General features: G+C 38.9%; 1 protein-coding gene and 1 long non-coding RNA gene across 3 annotated transcripts in view; one reads left to right on the top strand and one right to left on the bottom strand.

The window, feature by feature from the left end:
- fcho2 (FCH and mu domain containing endocytic adaptor 2) overlaps nt 1-14,986 on the top strand; it is a 51,077-nt gene that overhangs the window by 7,267 nt on the left and 28,824 nt on the right. The window contains exons 2-8 of one of the 2 annotated variants that reach the window (XM_040007324.1): nt 3,113-3,199; nt 3,304-3,395; nt 6,186-6,260; nt 9,752-9,893; nt 11,397-11,549; nt 11,785-11,889; nt 13,184-13,282. In XM_040007324.1, coding sequence (XP_039863258.1) covers nt 3,113-3,199; nt 3,304-3,395; nt 6,186-6,260; nt 9,752-9,893; nt 11,397-11,549; nt 11,785-11,889; nt 13,184-13,282 — 753 coding nt within the window. The remainder of the gene's footprint in view (nt 1-3,112; nt 3,200-3,303; nt 3,396-6,185; nt 6,261-9,751; nt 9,894-11,396; nt 11,550-11,784; nt 11,890-13,183; nt 13,283-14,986) is intronic. The other variant, XM_040007325.1, reaches the window with a different exon arrangement.
- LOC120718697 lies at nt 3,990-13,887 on the bottom strand. Its single transcript, XR_005692539.1, has 3 exons — nt 13,769-13,887; nt 12,340-12,350; nt 3,990-4,000 (listed from the first exon to the last, which is right to left on the bottom strand). It is a non-coding gene; the product is annotated as an uncharacterized LOC120718697 (long non-coding RNA).

The following is a 14,986-nucleotide window of genomic DNA, read 5'->3' as shown; positions in this document are numbered from 1 at the left end:
AGATGGATTATTGATTGATTGATTATGCTGCCTTTGCAGTGGTCTAAACAAGCCAACTTTTCTATCAATTCTAGTGTTTAATATTTCATTTCTCGGTTTGCTCAAGCATATGTAAGACATTGGCCGTGGCTGTCCCGTGCAGCTTTCTTTTGCTGTGAAGCTGCAAAAACACGTCATTGTCGTTTCCTATAAACTAGTTAACACAAGCCAATGTGAAATAAGTCATGTCAGACAACAGCAGTTTTATAAACATATAAAATCTACACTCCTAATGCAGATATCATGAGCTGATATATGAACTGTGTGCAGTAGCTCAGTTCAGTCCTCTTTGTCCCTGTTGCCGCAAAGGGTTGTAAGGTTGTAATGCTCTCTACTGGAATCGCTCTCAGGCTGTCCAATTCACTTCAATCTCCCCCTCTTTAGTCGTTGGCTAATTGTATTAGCTTCAAAGAGCCACACATTTTCTTGTACAATCAAAGCTAGGTTTTGTAGTCAGTGTTGTGTTTCAAATGGTTTTGTAATGTGTAACAAGCCTTGGCTGATCTGGTGTTAACCTCTAACTAACTGTCCCAGTTGCTCGTAAATTTCACACATTCCAGTTACCCTAAAGTGCCACTGCTCTAAAATTTAGCAAACTATATTTACAAACAGAAATGTACAAGTATTGTCGACAACACTGTACATGTAGTGTACATTTAATGTCATTGTTCGTTTTGAGATCAGCTACTGCACATAATATATGTAATTTGTAAGGATTTTAGGGTTATAAAAATAATTACCAAAAGATATATATATGTTGATAATACTGCTACCTGGGTAGTTGATATATCAGTTTTTATCCAGATTGATTAACGTGTCTTGGAGGGGATAGGAAACAGACATACATGCACTACAGCCATTATAGTACAAGTTCAATCTTTTTATTTTACCCCAGTCACTCACAGCTGCTTTGGCCAAAGGCATTATGTTTCCAGGTTGTTCATCCTATTCTCATGAATGTAATATCTCAGCATCACCTGGAGGGGCCTCATGTGCCACAATCACTCATTTTAACTCAGGGATGAACTGGCTCGACTTTGTTGGTCAAAGATCAAGTTCAGCTATAGAGTCTAGCTTGTCCCAGGCCCCATTTTTAAAATATCCTCTAGCAGCTGCGTGAACAAATCCATGTAAGATTTGCAGCCAGTAAGCTACAAAATGCAGCTTTCTCATGTGCTTCACACCGTATAAGGTGGTATTTTAATGCATGTTTTCCTGATCCTATTTCAGAAGGCATTTGTATTTGTGCACTAAAGTGGAAACAGTACAAACAGTAATTTCAGAGACACTGAAGGTGTGTCCAAAAGTTAGTGAAATTAATAACTAGGACAAGTCCCATGTTTAAACTTTATTCAACTTTAGTGTGAGCAATTGACGCAAGTCCCAGACAATTGACATTTGATAGGGTGGAGGTTGTCCAGACAATCGGAGCCTGGAAGGTCAGCTAGTGACCAGCCATGAGCTGCAAAATAATATGCAATGAGCGCATCACTTCCTGTGTGGATGCCCTTTTAGACGAGTTATTTCAGACAACAAAAACTTAAGACTCATATAGTTGTATATGAAGATAAAGAATTGTAGTGTGACCTCACTAAACATTTTTATGTCGTGAATTCTCATTTATTTGTTTACTTTTTATGCTTTTGGGAGAATTAGACACAGTAAGTTAGGTTCATCTTCTCTGTGACATCCTAATGTTTTACAGAACCTTTTTTCCAGGCATATTTTAATTCCATAAGTCTGCAATAGAAGTGGCAATGCGAACATAGTTTACATTTGATCAAAGACTGAACTTTTCTATTCCTGCAAAATGTTCTATAAATATAACCGCCCGTACACATGCGGTGTGTTGTGTGTTGACAGTTGTTATCTGTAATTTCAGTGGTTTAGGAATTATACAGAAAATAGAGGTAGGAATAAACAGACACCTGGCGATCCAATATTGTGAACATATGTTGTGATTTTTCCTCAACTGCAAATTATTCAAGATTCAAGATGTGTTGTGATGTGTGTTAAACTCTGTCAGTATCTGTTTTATACAATAAGTTAAAGTTATCTCACTTAAGTTATTTTTTTGTTGCAAAATGAGATTGTCAATAAAACCTCCTGTTGGCATTAGATGAACCCTGATGAAGTCTTATATCATTTCAATTGCAATTAAATGAGTCAATTTGGTAATTAAATGCAATTGGTTTTTGATAATACAGCATTTAGCTGTGATAAATAGTTTAAAAAAAAGATATTTGTTGCTGTCTGCATAGACAGAAAATCTACTATTACAGTTGCACTCAGCAACCTTCCTGTTCTGTAGGAATGTAACCAGAATACAACCAGCTGGCAGCCACTTGAGTCAAGTTGTGCTCATTGACAAAGACTTATTCAGACCAATGGCAACATGTTGGCAATCTTGACTACATTTATAAAGTAGATAACAATTATTTGCAGACATTTGGCAATCTCTTTGAGAGTGATTGCATCCAGTCCAAGTCAGACTGCGAAAGGTTGCCTCTTATTAAGCAAGCTTTTCAATCATTTAGCAATCAGAAGTGGTAATGAGTGTGCAACACCCTCAAGTTTTGGACAACCATCCTATTCTTACTCATGTAACTGAGCCAGTTATGAGGTAGCTTTGTCAAGCTAAGTGTGTCCAGTGTTGGACGGTTCTTCGTTTGAGCTAATTTAATGTAAGTTTGCTGACTAATGTTGTCTCAGGATGGTGTTGTATGAGAGGGGCCCTCTTGTTCATAAGATTTTATTTTATTCAGTAAAATGTAGATATTTGGTGTGTTCCTGTATTGATACAAAATATCACAACGTTATGGGTTATCGATTGTTCCGCTACCCCTAGAAGACACTAATTCTTGTTAAAACAAAACTGCTGTTTTTCATCTAGATGAATTATTTAGAATGTCTTTGCATTTTTAAAGTGCAACTGGACACTGTTGCCCAGTGGCATGGTTACAGCAGCACAGAAAGCTGTTCAGGTGTGTCTTTCATTGTAGGTTTTAGCCTTCGACCAGTCTTCTGTTGATTTGTTAATTTCTAAGTGTTGTTTCTCTTAAACATGGCCAAGATGAATATGGTCGACCAGAGTTTACTGCAGATGCAGATAGAAGCTATGCAAAAAATGAGAACGCTGCTGCTAGAAAAAGCCTTAACGGTAATGTGTAATCAATAGCAGACTTTGTGTTGCTACACTTAATGGTTTTTGCAGTGACTGAGCATCAACTTCCACGTTTTTTTTTGTTTCTGTCTGCCAAACAGGGGGAAAAAAATAATGGCTTTGATGTGCTCTACCATAACATGAAGCATGGCCAAATTTCCACTAAGGAGCTGACAGACTTCATCAGAGAAAGGTAAGACACAGTGTTCTGGTACGCATCAAGGGCACAATATGGTTAATCTAACACACTGAACACATTACTAATTAACTGGTTGCACTCTGTCTAGCTCTTCAATACGTGTCTTTCCTGTCCATGTGGTTTTTTGGTATTTAAAAGTCTTTCTAAGGCTATAACCTGCACGTCCAGTTCCTCATACTGTGCGTATAATAACACCCAGATTCTTTGCTGACACTTCCATGAATATCCACGTTGAATTTGCAAGTTTTTTTACACACTGTAACCTTGAACCACACTGGGGTGTTAAAGGGCTTCGACTAATCATACAGAAATATCTATTAGGTCTTCATATGTCATAATCGATTGAGTGATTAAGTTCAGTGAGTTTTTTGGTTGGTGAAAGCAAATAAGAAAAATAAACCAGTGAAGGTGAAACCTCACAAAAAGCCATCTATATGACTATCATTTGAAATGATTTAATTGTTGCCAACTGTTTCATTTGTCCATATTGCTGTAAACTTACACATCCTTTACCACCTCCACGATGACTCAGTTCTTTGTGGGAAGAGGTGTGAGTCTGTAACCTGCCACATGACGGATGAGCTGGCTCTGGAATTCAGCTGTGGATTCCACTGTCTGCTCCTCCTGTTGTTGAGGAATGCACTCAACTCGCTTTGAGTTGATCAGATTACTTTATTGAAGGATAAAAATAGAATTTGCGCCGTCGTGATCAGATTCCCACTTCATGATTATTTTAATCAAAAAGTTTCACAGTAGAAACATTTCCAAATATCTCTAAAACAATCATGCTACCAGTCATATTCAACAACAATTAAGTAATTATTTACTTAGCACAGTCATTTAACATGTTTATTTTTCCAATAATTCCACATCTTTTATTCTTATTTCTTTGGTGGCAGGTTTACTGATAGGAAAACCACCACCTTCATATTTCTTGCCACAAGCTGTTCCAACAATTGTGACGCTCACCTGCACTTTTTAAAGCATCCAGTCACACTTTGATGTTTTTATTTATTTAACCTTTATTTATACAGCTAGTCCCATTGAGACTCAATGTCTCATTTACAACAAAGACCTGTAATAAACATAATAAATAATCTTTCAGATTTTTGACTTTGCTTAAATATTAACACTCCTCCTACTCTGCAGGTGTGCTATTCTTTAGTACACTAAAATTAATCAATGCATTATTCATGGAGGAGACAGAAGGTCAGTTAGTGTTTTACTTACTGTGTGGTTATGCTGCTTTGTGCCAGCTTCATAGTCAGCTTGGTCTTTTACATTTCACAGAGTGTTTCAAAATCTGCACTATGGCTTCCTCTGCTGGGGAAAGCAGCTATGTGCACTGTGTGTCTGTCAGTTAATGAAATCTTAAAGGGACACACACACACCACACACACACAACAGTGTCTGCTAATTAAACTTCACGTGGAGTAATGAGAGTGAGCCATACTTTGGCTTTCAAAAATACTACCAGTCCATTACTAGCAGCTGTTAGGTCCCAGTGCTTGAATATGGTGCCTATTTTCACGTTTGTTTGAGCTCAGAAAACTGAACGAGGGAAAGGAGAAAGAGGCGGCGTGGAGTCCGTTTCTCATTTTCAGCAGAAGAGGAAGTAAAGCGAGAAACAAAAAGCACCCTTGTTAACGTAAAAATGATCAATTATTAAGCTTATAGTTATTCACCATTAGAGAATGGATATCAAATATGGAAAAGAAAGTGTCTTTAAATTTAAATTCACTTCCCCGTCATGTGTGTCACACAATAAGCGTCAAACACTGTAGACTTATTCACAAATGTATGACACATTGTTTTAACAATTTATGCTCTACATTTTCATTTGAAGGACTTAAAATCAACCAACAGTCACTTTTAAAAATCCATTGACGTTGACGTTGTATGTCGTTGAATAAGAAGTTAAAAGGTATTCTGAGGTCTAATGTGGTGGAGGAGCTGTCCAGTAATAGTAATGGTTGTCAAACTTGTATGCGTCCACAATGTGTAAGCACAGAATTTAAATATTCAGAAGTACAACACGAACTTCCTTAGGGTTAATGTAAGGGCTGTAGTTATGCTTGGGAGCATTTATGACATGATAAAGTTTAAAAAACGAATTCCCAACCCAGGCTATCGAAAGATGCAGAAGAAGAAGTGCAGGCATCTCCACCGTGCTGCAGACAGTGTCACAATATCCTGTGCGTGATTATGTGTGTGCGCGTGTGCCTAGGCTGGGTGCGTGCATTTGCCTATGTGCACATTTGACCTGCTTCCCCCTGGCTGACCTCGTTCGGGAGACACAAATGCAAAATTCACGCTTTCACTACAACACCGCTGCAGTTTTTTCTCCCCACTACTGTCACTTTGTTACAGAATACAGGAATAAAAAGGGAAATTGAGAGAAGCATGCAGTTCAAACACTAGCTTTCATACTCTGTCATCTTCCGCATGAGGTTTATGACCAAATCCCAGGCCAAACCACATTTATTTGCCCACACACGGTACATGTGGTCAAACATTTATGCTGCGAGTTCTAAGTGGGTGTTTCTGGCCTGGATATGCAGATTCTTAGCGACGTGCCCCGTTTGAGCTGCAGCCTAGTTGCAAGTGAATTGGAAAAACTTTATCATACTCTACAACACTATCCTCTAGTTTTGAGAAGAATAATTGTTATTTTGACATTGTTGACATAATAGTATAAACTCATGGTTATTTGAACAGTTTATTTAAAGTCATGCTTATATATTGTGGTGTTGTGTTTAATTTCTTGTTCTTGCTCTCTTCTAGGAGTACTATTGAGGAGGCCTATGCCAGGTCAATGACCAAACTTGCCAAGTCAGCTGGCAACTTTTCTCAGCTTGGGTTAGTACTAGAGATGGCACATACCACTTTTTTATGTCCGATACCGATACCGATATCATAAATCTGGATATCTGCCGATACCGATATGAATCCGATATAGTGTTTTTTAATCAATAAAACTGTTTTTTTCAAATATCTTGCTGCTTTTTGTATAAGTTCATACTCAAGTTAAAAAAACAAACAACAACAAACACTAAAGCTATTCTGTTATACCTGTATGCAAAAAATACACTGCACCCAAAATATTTCATAGTTCAGCAACACTGATCAATCTAATAAACTTAAACCTACTCCATCCTCCCTATTCTGGTATTTTAAAGAGTAAGCAACCTAACCAATAGGGTTCTAAAACTCCCAGCAAAAAAAAAAAAAAAAAAAAAAAAATAGGGAACCACCCACCCTCCACCTCGTGATGCTTAATCGACGTAATCAACTTTAATTTGATGCAGTGTGAAAAAAAAATGCGCAGAAATAAATTATTTTTCAAGAATAATTAAATAGATTCAACATCTTTCTTCAACAGAATTGCAGACTGCACAGATGGTACCTTCCCAAAGGAAAAAGTAGTATAGCTTACTAGGGTATATTAGACTTAATAGTTACTATATACAGGGAGTGCAGAATTATTAGGCAAATGAGTATTTTGTCCACATCATCCTCTTCATGCATGTTGTCTTACTCCAAGCTGTATGGGCTCGAAAGCCTACTACCAATTAAGCATATTAGGTGATGTGCATCTCTGTAATGAGAAGGGGTGTGGTCTAATGACATCAACACCCTATATCAGGTGTGCATAATTATTAGGCAACTTCCTTTCCTTTGGCAAAATGGGTCAAAAGAAGGACTTGACAGGCTCAGAAAAGTCAAAAATAGTGAGATATCTTGCAGAGGGATGCAGCAGTCTCAAAACTGCAAAGCTTCTGAAGCGTGATCATCGAACAATCAAGCGTTTCATTCAAAATAGTCAACAGGGTCGCAAGAAGCGTGTGGAAAAACCAAGGCGCAAAATAACTGCCCATGAACTGAGAAAAGTCAAGCGTGCAGCTGCCAAGATGCCACTTGCCACCAGTTTGGCCATATTTCAGAGCTGCAACATCACTGGAGTGCCCAAAAGCACAAGGTGTGCAATACTCAGAGACATGGCCAAGGTAAGAAAGGCTGAAAGACGACCACCACTGAACAAGACACACAAGCTGAAACGTCAAGACTGGGCCAAGAAGTATCTCAAGACTGGTTTTTCTAAGGTTTTATGGACTGATGAAATGAGAGTGAGTCTTGATGGGCCAGATGGATGGGCCCGTGGCTGGATTGGTAAAGGGCAGAGAGCTCCAGTCCGACTCAGACGCCAGCAAGGTGGAGGTGGAGTACTGGTTTGGGCTGGTATCATCAAAGATGAGCTTGTGGGGCCTTTTCGGGTTGAGGATGGAGTCAAGCTCAACTCCCAGTCCTACTGCCAGTTTCTGGAAGACACCTTCTTCAAGCAGTGGTACAGGAAGAAGTCTGCATCCTTCAAGAAAAACATGATTTTCATGCAGGACAATGCTCCATCACACGCGTCCAAGTACTCCACAGCGTGGCTGGCAAGAAAGGGTATAAAAGAAGAAAAACCAATGACATGGCCTCCTTGTTCACCTGATCTGAACCCCATTGAGAACCTGTGGTCCATCATCAAATGTGAGATTTACAAGGAGGGAAAACAGTACACCTCTCTGAACAGTGTCTGGGAGGCTGTGGTTGCTGCTGCACGCAATGTTGATGGTGAACAGATCAAAACACTGACAGAATCCATGGATGGCAGGCTTTTGAGTGTCCTTGCAAAGAAAGGTGGCTATATTGGTCGCTGATTTGTTTTTGTTTTGTTTTTGAATGTCAGAAATGTATATTTGTGAATTTAGAGATGTTATATTGGTTTCACTGGTAAATATAAATAATTGAAATGGGTATATATTTGTTTTTTGTTAAGTTGCCTAATAATTATGCACAGTAATAGTCACCTGCACACACAGATATCCCCCTAAAATAGCTAAAACTAAAAACAAACTAAAAACTACTTCCAAAAACATTCAGCTTTGATATTAATGAGTTTTTTGGGTTCATTGAGAACATGGTTGTTGTTCAATAATAAAATTATTCCTCAAAAATACAACTTGCCTAATAATTCTGCACTCCCTGTACAGTAATGTACTTCTATACATTTTACATCAGATTAAAACTTTGGGTGTAAGATTCAGATAATTATTTATTAAAAGCTAGACATTTTAAATGAGAATAAGAAAGAAAAGTATGTCTTTGTGCCCCCTTTTCCCTGTTAATGCCCTATCGGCCCCCCTGGCTAAACTTTGCTAGATCCGCCCCTGCACAGTTACCAGCCGTCAGCTACGTAGAAAAAGATCCTGGTGTAGAAAGTTATATTAAATAAATTCTAACAACAGCTTATCAAGCTTAAACGTGCTGCTGTTGTTCAGCCGCTGGTTTCCTCTTTCTGGCGCGAAGTTGGCGATAAACAAAAGAGAGACGGACTCGAGACAGAAAAGCCGGTCAGCTGATCATTGATCAGTTTCATGATTGAAGTAGAAACAGGAGAGGGAGGGGGAGAGAAGAGTCAGTCGGTCCATATATCGGTTGTTAAGCTTAACGCAGGAATGCTTTGCAAACATTCAAAATGAACTTACACATTTGCTTTACTTCTCCCTGGGATCACTTCCTCTGAGATGAAATGCCACATTGGAGGCTACAAATACACACAGCCGCTCTATCACGTGAGCACACTGCTCCGACTACGGTTATGAGCCGAGTTATGTCACGTCGCAAGTTTTTTGAGGTGCTTTTTTGATATTTAATGGATCGGATTACATTTTTTATTTCCCTCCGATATCCGATCCAGTAATTTACGTCAGTATCGGACCGATTCCGATACGTAATATCGGATTGGTCCATCTCTAGTTAGTACCAGAGTTATTATCGTTTTTTTGTGTTTTCTAGTTAGATTTCGTTTTTAATTTTTGTTTTTTAATGAGTTTAGTTTCAGTTCGTTTGCAAAGTAGCTTTGTTAGTTTCAGTTTAGTTTTTATTGTTTAAAAATGTTTTGTTTTTATTCATTTCAGTGTTAGTTTTATTCTGTTTTAATTATTATTGTATTTATGGCAAATGCCAGAGCCAGGATTTAGGAAATTCAGCAAAAAAATCAATCAGCTTTGTAAAAGCAGCTGACTCACATTCTTCTAGACAAAGCCTCAATAAACATGTCCATCAAAGCCTCATCAGGTAGTTTGTAAAAATAAATGTTACCAAATGATCCATTCTCAAAACTATATGTAGGATATTTTCTAGATTATTTTATTTTATTTAGTTTTACAATTTCTTTTCAATTAGTTTACTTTTTAATTTTTTTGGTTAAATATAATAAGCGCGATGCATATGACTTTCTAAAGAAGATGCTTGAATGAATTCATATGAATTTAAATATGTAAATATTCTTTTCTTTATCACAGGACATTTGCTCCGATGTGGGACGTGTTTAAAGGTTCAACAGAGAAGCTGGCCAGTTGTCACATGGAACTTGTGAGGAAACTACAGGAACTTATAAAAGAGGTTCAGAAATATGTGGAAGAGCAGTCCAAAGCACACAAAAAGGTAAGGACATTTGGTGTTGGAGAAACTGTGAACACCAAATACTGATACAGTGCAATATGATGAAGTCTGTCTTCTGATTTTCTATTTGCATGCTTTTAAAGTTGAACAGTAAAAATGACAAGTACAAAAATAGTGTTTTTCTTCCTCAGATCACTTGTAGAAAACCTTTATAGCTGTTTCCAGTATTGCTTCAGATCCATTGTTGTCAGAATTCCTTATAATAATAACAACTTTTCACTTTCTGATTAATCTACACACCTCTGTACAGACAGCAAACAGAGACTGGAACCTGATGTGATATTAACTAATTCATTAACTAAAGATAGCTGAAAGTGACACACATTAAGCAGTTACAGTGAACTGTTAGCTAAAGTTTCTTAGCATCAACCCAATGATTACTTTTATGTGGCATTTTTTCTGTGTTTTTGTGTCACATTCAGCCAACTCTTGCATCAAAATATTCTCAAACTTTCCAAGTTGTTCTAAGCGTATTTTCCTATTACTCTGACACCGCATGAATGCACAGTAAGAGAACATTTTGAACCATGCATTTTTGATACTTACATTCCTGTAAATACTAATTGAGGTTTGATTGCACCAATGCTGTTTTTCTTTCAGTTAGATTACAGTGGTTTTCTGCTCCACTTTTGACACAAACTCGTCTTCACTGAACAAAATGAACTATTTAAATTTAAACCCATTCTAACCTTCCACCATTACAAATTGTTTCACACTCTAGTGATTGTCCTCAGAGTCAAAGAAGCTGAAAGTAAGCCATGTACAAGAGAGGGGATATAGTTTTGGTGGATTCCATCTTGACAAAACCACAGTGATGTGCTCGTGGTGTCGTTCTGCGAGGCATTTCTTTACACCTCACTCTGCCACCTCGTTTTGTTGAGACGCAGGATGAACTCATATTTGATGCATGAAGCCACGGAGCACAATGTAAAATAGGAGCTCGGCATTAGGGGAGTTGTGTTTGTGCTTAGAGCATGACAAAAAGGCGGTCACAGTTTCTCTTGATCACTTCCCCACAACTCCCTGCTCCTCTCAGCTCTTTATGTTTCTTGGCTCTCTTGCTAAAACAATATAAGACTGTATTTAGATAAATGTGTTCATAACATAATATGATAAAATACTTAACATTTTTTCTTTTTTATCCAGTGATGTGCGCATTACAACATAATGGTGTCATAATGAGTACATAAGAGGGTTTAGGGATGATGCTAATTAGTAAAACAGATGATCAAGCAAGGTTTTTTATGTGGTTTTAGTATTCATAAGCATTTACCCTCCATTAAAGACCTCTTTTTATATCCATGAGAATGACGAAAGGCTTTAAGAATGGATCAGATGCTTTGAGTTTATTAATTGCTAGTTGCTATACTGTGCCAAAGGCACATGCAGCCAGTTTGCACAGACACATTCAGACACATTCAAACTCACATCTTAAACAAGGCGTGTTGTTATTAGGCTTACCCTATACGACATGTGTGTTTTCAGACAAAAGAAGAGGTGGCGTCTACCCTTGAGGCCGTCCAGAACATCCAGAGCATCTTCCAGGCTCTGCAGAAGTCCAAGGAGAACTATAATGCCAAAATTGTGGAGCAGGAACGCCTCCGCAAGGAGGGGGCCACCCAGAGAGATGTAGACAAGGTGGGAGGCCACACTCGCACGTACACACTCCCACATAATCATGGTCTGGTAATAAGGCATGATGAAGTGCTTTAATAGAGGAGTCTATACTGAAAGTTCAACCCCAAAGGCTTCAGATGTTAAGTGGAGATCGGTTTTCTTGCCATTTTGTCAGAGGAGCCTGAAAGACTGACAGTCATTGTCTCCAATATACAAACACTTGATAGTCATTTATCTGTTTGTTTATGCTCTGCAGGCTGGAGTGAAAGCCAAAAAAGCCACAGAGACCTACAAATCATACGTGGAGAAATATGCCACAGCTAAGTCTGAGTTTGAACAGAAGATGACAGAAACTGCACAGGTATTTATTAGCTGGTTCTCCCTCCTTCTTTGTGCATGTGCTTTAATCAAATGCATGCTCACAAACTCTGTTTGTTGTCTATCTCTGTGGTATGCAACACTTTTGTTGGTAAATCTGTTAGTCCTGTGTGTGTGCGCACATGTGTGTGTCTGTTCCACGCTTTGAGCCTTGTATCATCTCCAGATTGTGTTTTTTCCCCCTTAACGGAATCATTGTGTAATTGAATCCATCTGAAGCGCTGATTAGATAAACTCCAAATTAAAATCAGATCAACAGAATTTGGTCTCAGTATCCTCCTGAACCGCAGCAGCGCTGCCACCAGAGCTGGTTCCAGTTAGCCCAGTGGTTTTGTTTTCCCCTATAGAAGGCAGCATTGCCGCTTCCCCCGAATTACAGTCTACGGCTCATCTCCAGCGCAACACATGTAGACGTGTATTATAAACACTGAACACATGTGCTCTCTGACATCACCGTGTCGCCGACATGTGTGTTCCCTTTGACTGTCTGTGTGTGAGCCTGTGCGAGCTGTCATCATGGCAGAAGACAAAAGCGCAGTTTTATTTTGCATGCAAGTCTCTGAAGTGTAGATGCAGAGGCCGGATGCTCTTTATCCGGTGTTTTCGTGGTCAGAAAGGCTCAATCCCCCCGGTCCCCCTGCGATTTTCCAGTTTATGATTATTTATACTCATTCTCCTCGGTTTACCCTCAAAGCCCCGAGTCACACACAAATGGAAGTAAGTACCAGCATTTAAGTTTGTGGTCCACACCATACTTGAAATGAATCCTCATCACTATATGTCACGTCCAGAATTGAGTCTTGGTGGGAGGAGCTATATGTGCTCCTGAGCCAGAGACCACCCAGACACACACACACACACACACACACACACACACAGAAAGTCACAGGAACCAAATACAGAAGCAAAGTCTCATATTTGGCCTTTGACTTGTACGTTTTTTTATACAGATTTTTTGGCATGCAATTAATTTGTTTTCAATGAAGCTTTTTTATTCGTTTTTCTTTTTTTTTTTACTGCATAGAAACAGATTGCACAAACAGGTTCCTGTAAGAGACAAAAAATATATATATTTTTTTGGTTCCTCAGCTGGTTAGAAAGAACTAAATGTCCACAGATTTTTGTTAAATGACGTAGCACAAACCTATTTCCTTTAATATATGCTGACCACATATTTGTATATACATAGTTATCCTCCCAAATACTAATTCTTAACCAGGTGAAGCCTTCTTAAAGTGACATCGCTGTGCCATTAATATCATAACCCTGTCTTACAGAAATTCCAAGACATCGAAGAAAACCACATTCTCCACATGAAGGAGATCATTCAGTCGTACTCGTTGTATGTGGATGAAACACACATTCAGATAGGAGAGGTGAGTATGTACACACACACACACACACACACGCACAGACATTCCTGTGGGTGGAGTAGGTGTCTCGCTGACCTGAGGCTGTGCTCACTGGGTTCACTGTGCGTCATATCAATTAGTGTCGTCTTTGATCTCGCTAATAATTTAACCGAGGAGCAGGAAATGGTCCATTCATCCTTTTATGCCGAGCAATTAGAAACTGATCAAAACTCCCTCTCAGATCAAAACTCCCTCTCAGTCTATCGAAAGCACCTCCACAAGGGCAGAGACTTTGCCAAATACTGTGTATGGTAGTAAAAAGTGCTGCACGGGCCTCTTTTTCCTCTCTGGAGCAGTGTGTTTGGGTTTGGGTTTGGCATCAAGCACAATTGTGAAGGCTTTCAAACATCATTCAGAACTACATCAATCAGTATTCAGCGTGAACCAGAGATTGCTTTTCATTTATTTATTTAGCACTCATACTTAGCAGTGCCACACAGAATACCTAACTACAATCTGCTGCTCTGTTTCATTAATCTGTAGCTGCTTTGTGCTAACGCTGCTGCTGTAGTTCCCTTAAGATCTGTAGAGGGCGACGCAACTCCACCAAGAGAATCAGAGTCTAGCTGTGGACAGTTTAAAAAAGAAATCCTCTTCAGTGTACACGGCTGGAAATAACAGTTGTTAATAAAAGTTTTTTTAGTGCCCTTATTTTCTGTCGTTGGATGTCATTTTATTGACGTGTCATTGTAGCCTCAGGACAACTTGAAAAAAATGTTTTATTTCAATATGCACATATTTTTTTTAAAGTTACAAACTGAAATGTTTTTCCACATAAAAGCATTTCGGTTATTTGGAGCAATTTTTCTTAAAAGGCAATAATATTACTAATAGGGATGGGTACCGGTATCCGGTGCCATGATGGCACCGGTTCTGACATAAACGGTAGTAACCAGACCGAAAAGCAGCGCACATTTCGGTGCTTTATTTCGGTGCTTTTTTTTCCTGAGATGTGATACACTTTGAATTCTAGCCAATCATTTTACGTTTCCGAGGATAGTAGGCGGGTCCAGGTACGTACGTTCTTTTAGAGCAGAGCTACAGATTAAAAATGCCCAAGGCAAAGCGGTCAAAAGTCTGGCTGTACTTCACAGCAAAAGATGCAAACTCAGCAGCCTGCAACAAGTGCTTTAAGGTGATACTGTGAAAACACCTCAAATCCGATGAAACACCTGGCGACGCATAGCGTTTTTTTTAAAAGCCGAAAAATGCGCCGTATTTGATAGCTTGCCGCGAGACCTCACACCGAGCGCATCTACTGCGGGTGTGGTGCCTGTTATCGGACCCGGATGATGATGGCAGCAGCAGCCGTTCTTCTCTGCGTGAGTAGCTTAATGTTGTCCGTGTGTAATTTACGTTGAGTAGGCTAACCACGTTATTACATTAATGCATGTAAGGTGAACTAGCAAACATCATCATAGCTACATGCGGCTGTCTTCTTGTTTGATGGCAGATACTCCCTTCACCCTGGCCAAGAAGGCTAAAATGACCAAAGAAAAAGTGGAAAACAGCTAAACATGAGAGGTTTTTGGATAAAGTTTGTGTTTTTTCCATTGTTTAAGCACTGCTTCCAGCCAAGAGTGATACCATATATGCCCTATAGCTGCAGAAAAGGCTAACATTGTTATCTTTTTACAAAAAAAAAAAAAAAAACAGCTGAACATGAGA

The sequence above is a fragment of the Simochromis diagramma genome, unplaced genomic scaffold (genome assembly GCF_900408965.1).
Source record: "Simochromis diagramma unplaced genomic scaffold, fSimDia1.1 OVJJ01000682.1, whole genome shotgun sequence".
In the NCBI taxonomy this organism is placed as follows: Eukaryota; Metazoa; Chordata; class Actinopteri; order Cichliformes; family Cichlidae; genus Simochromis; species Simochromis diagramma.
This window is presented reverse-complemented; position numbering and strand designations above follow the sequence as displayed.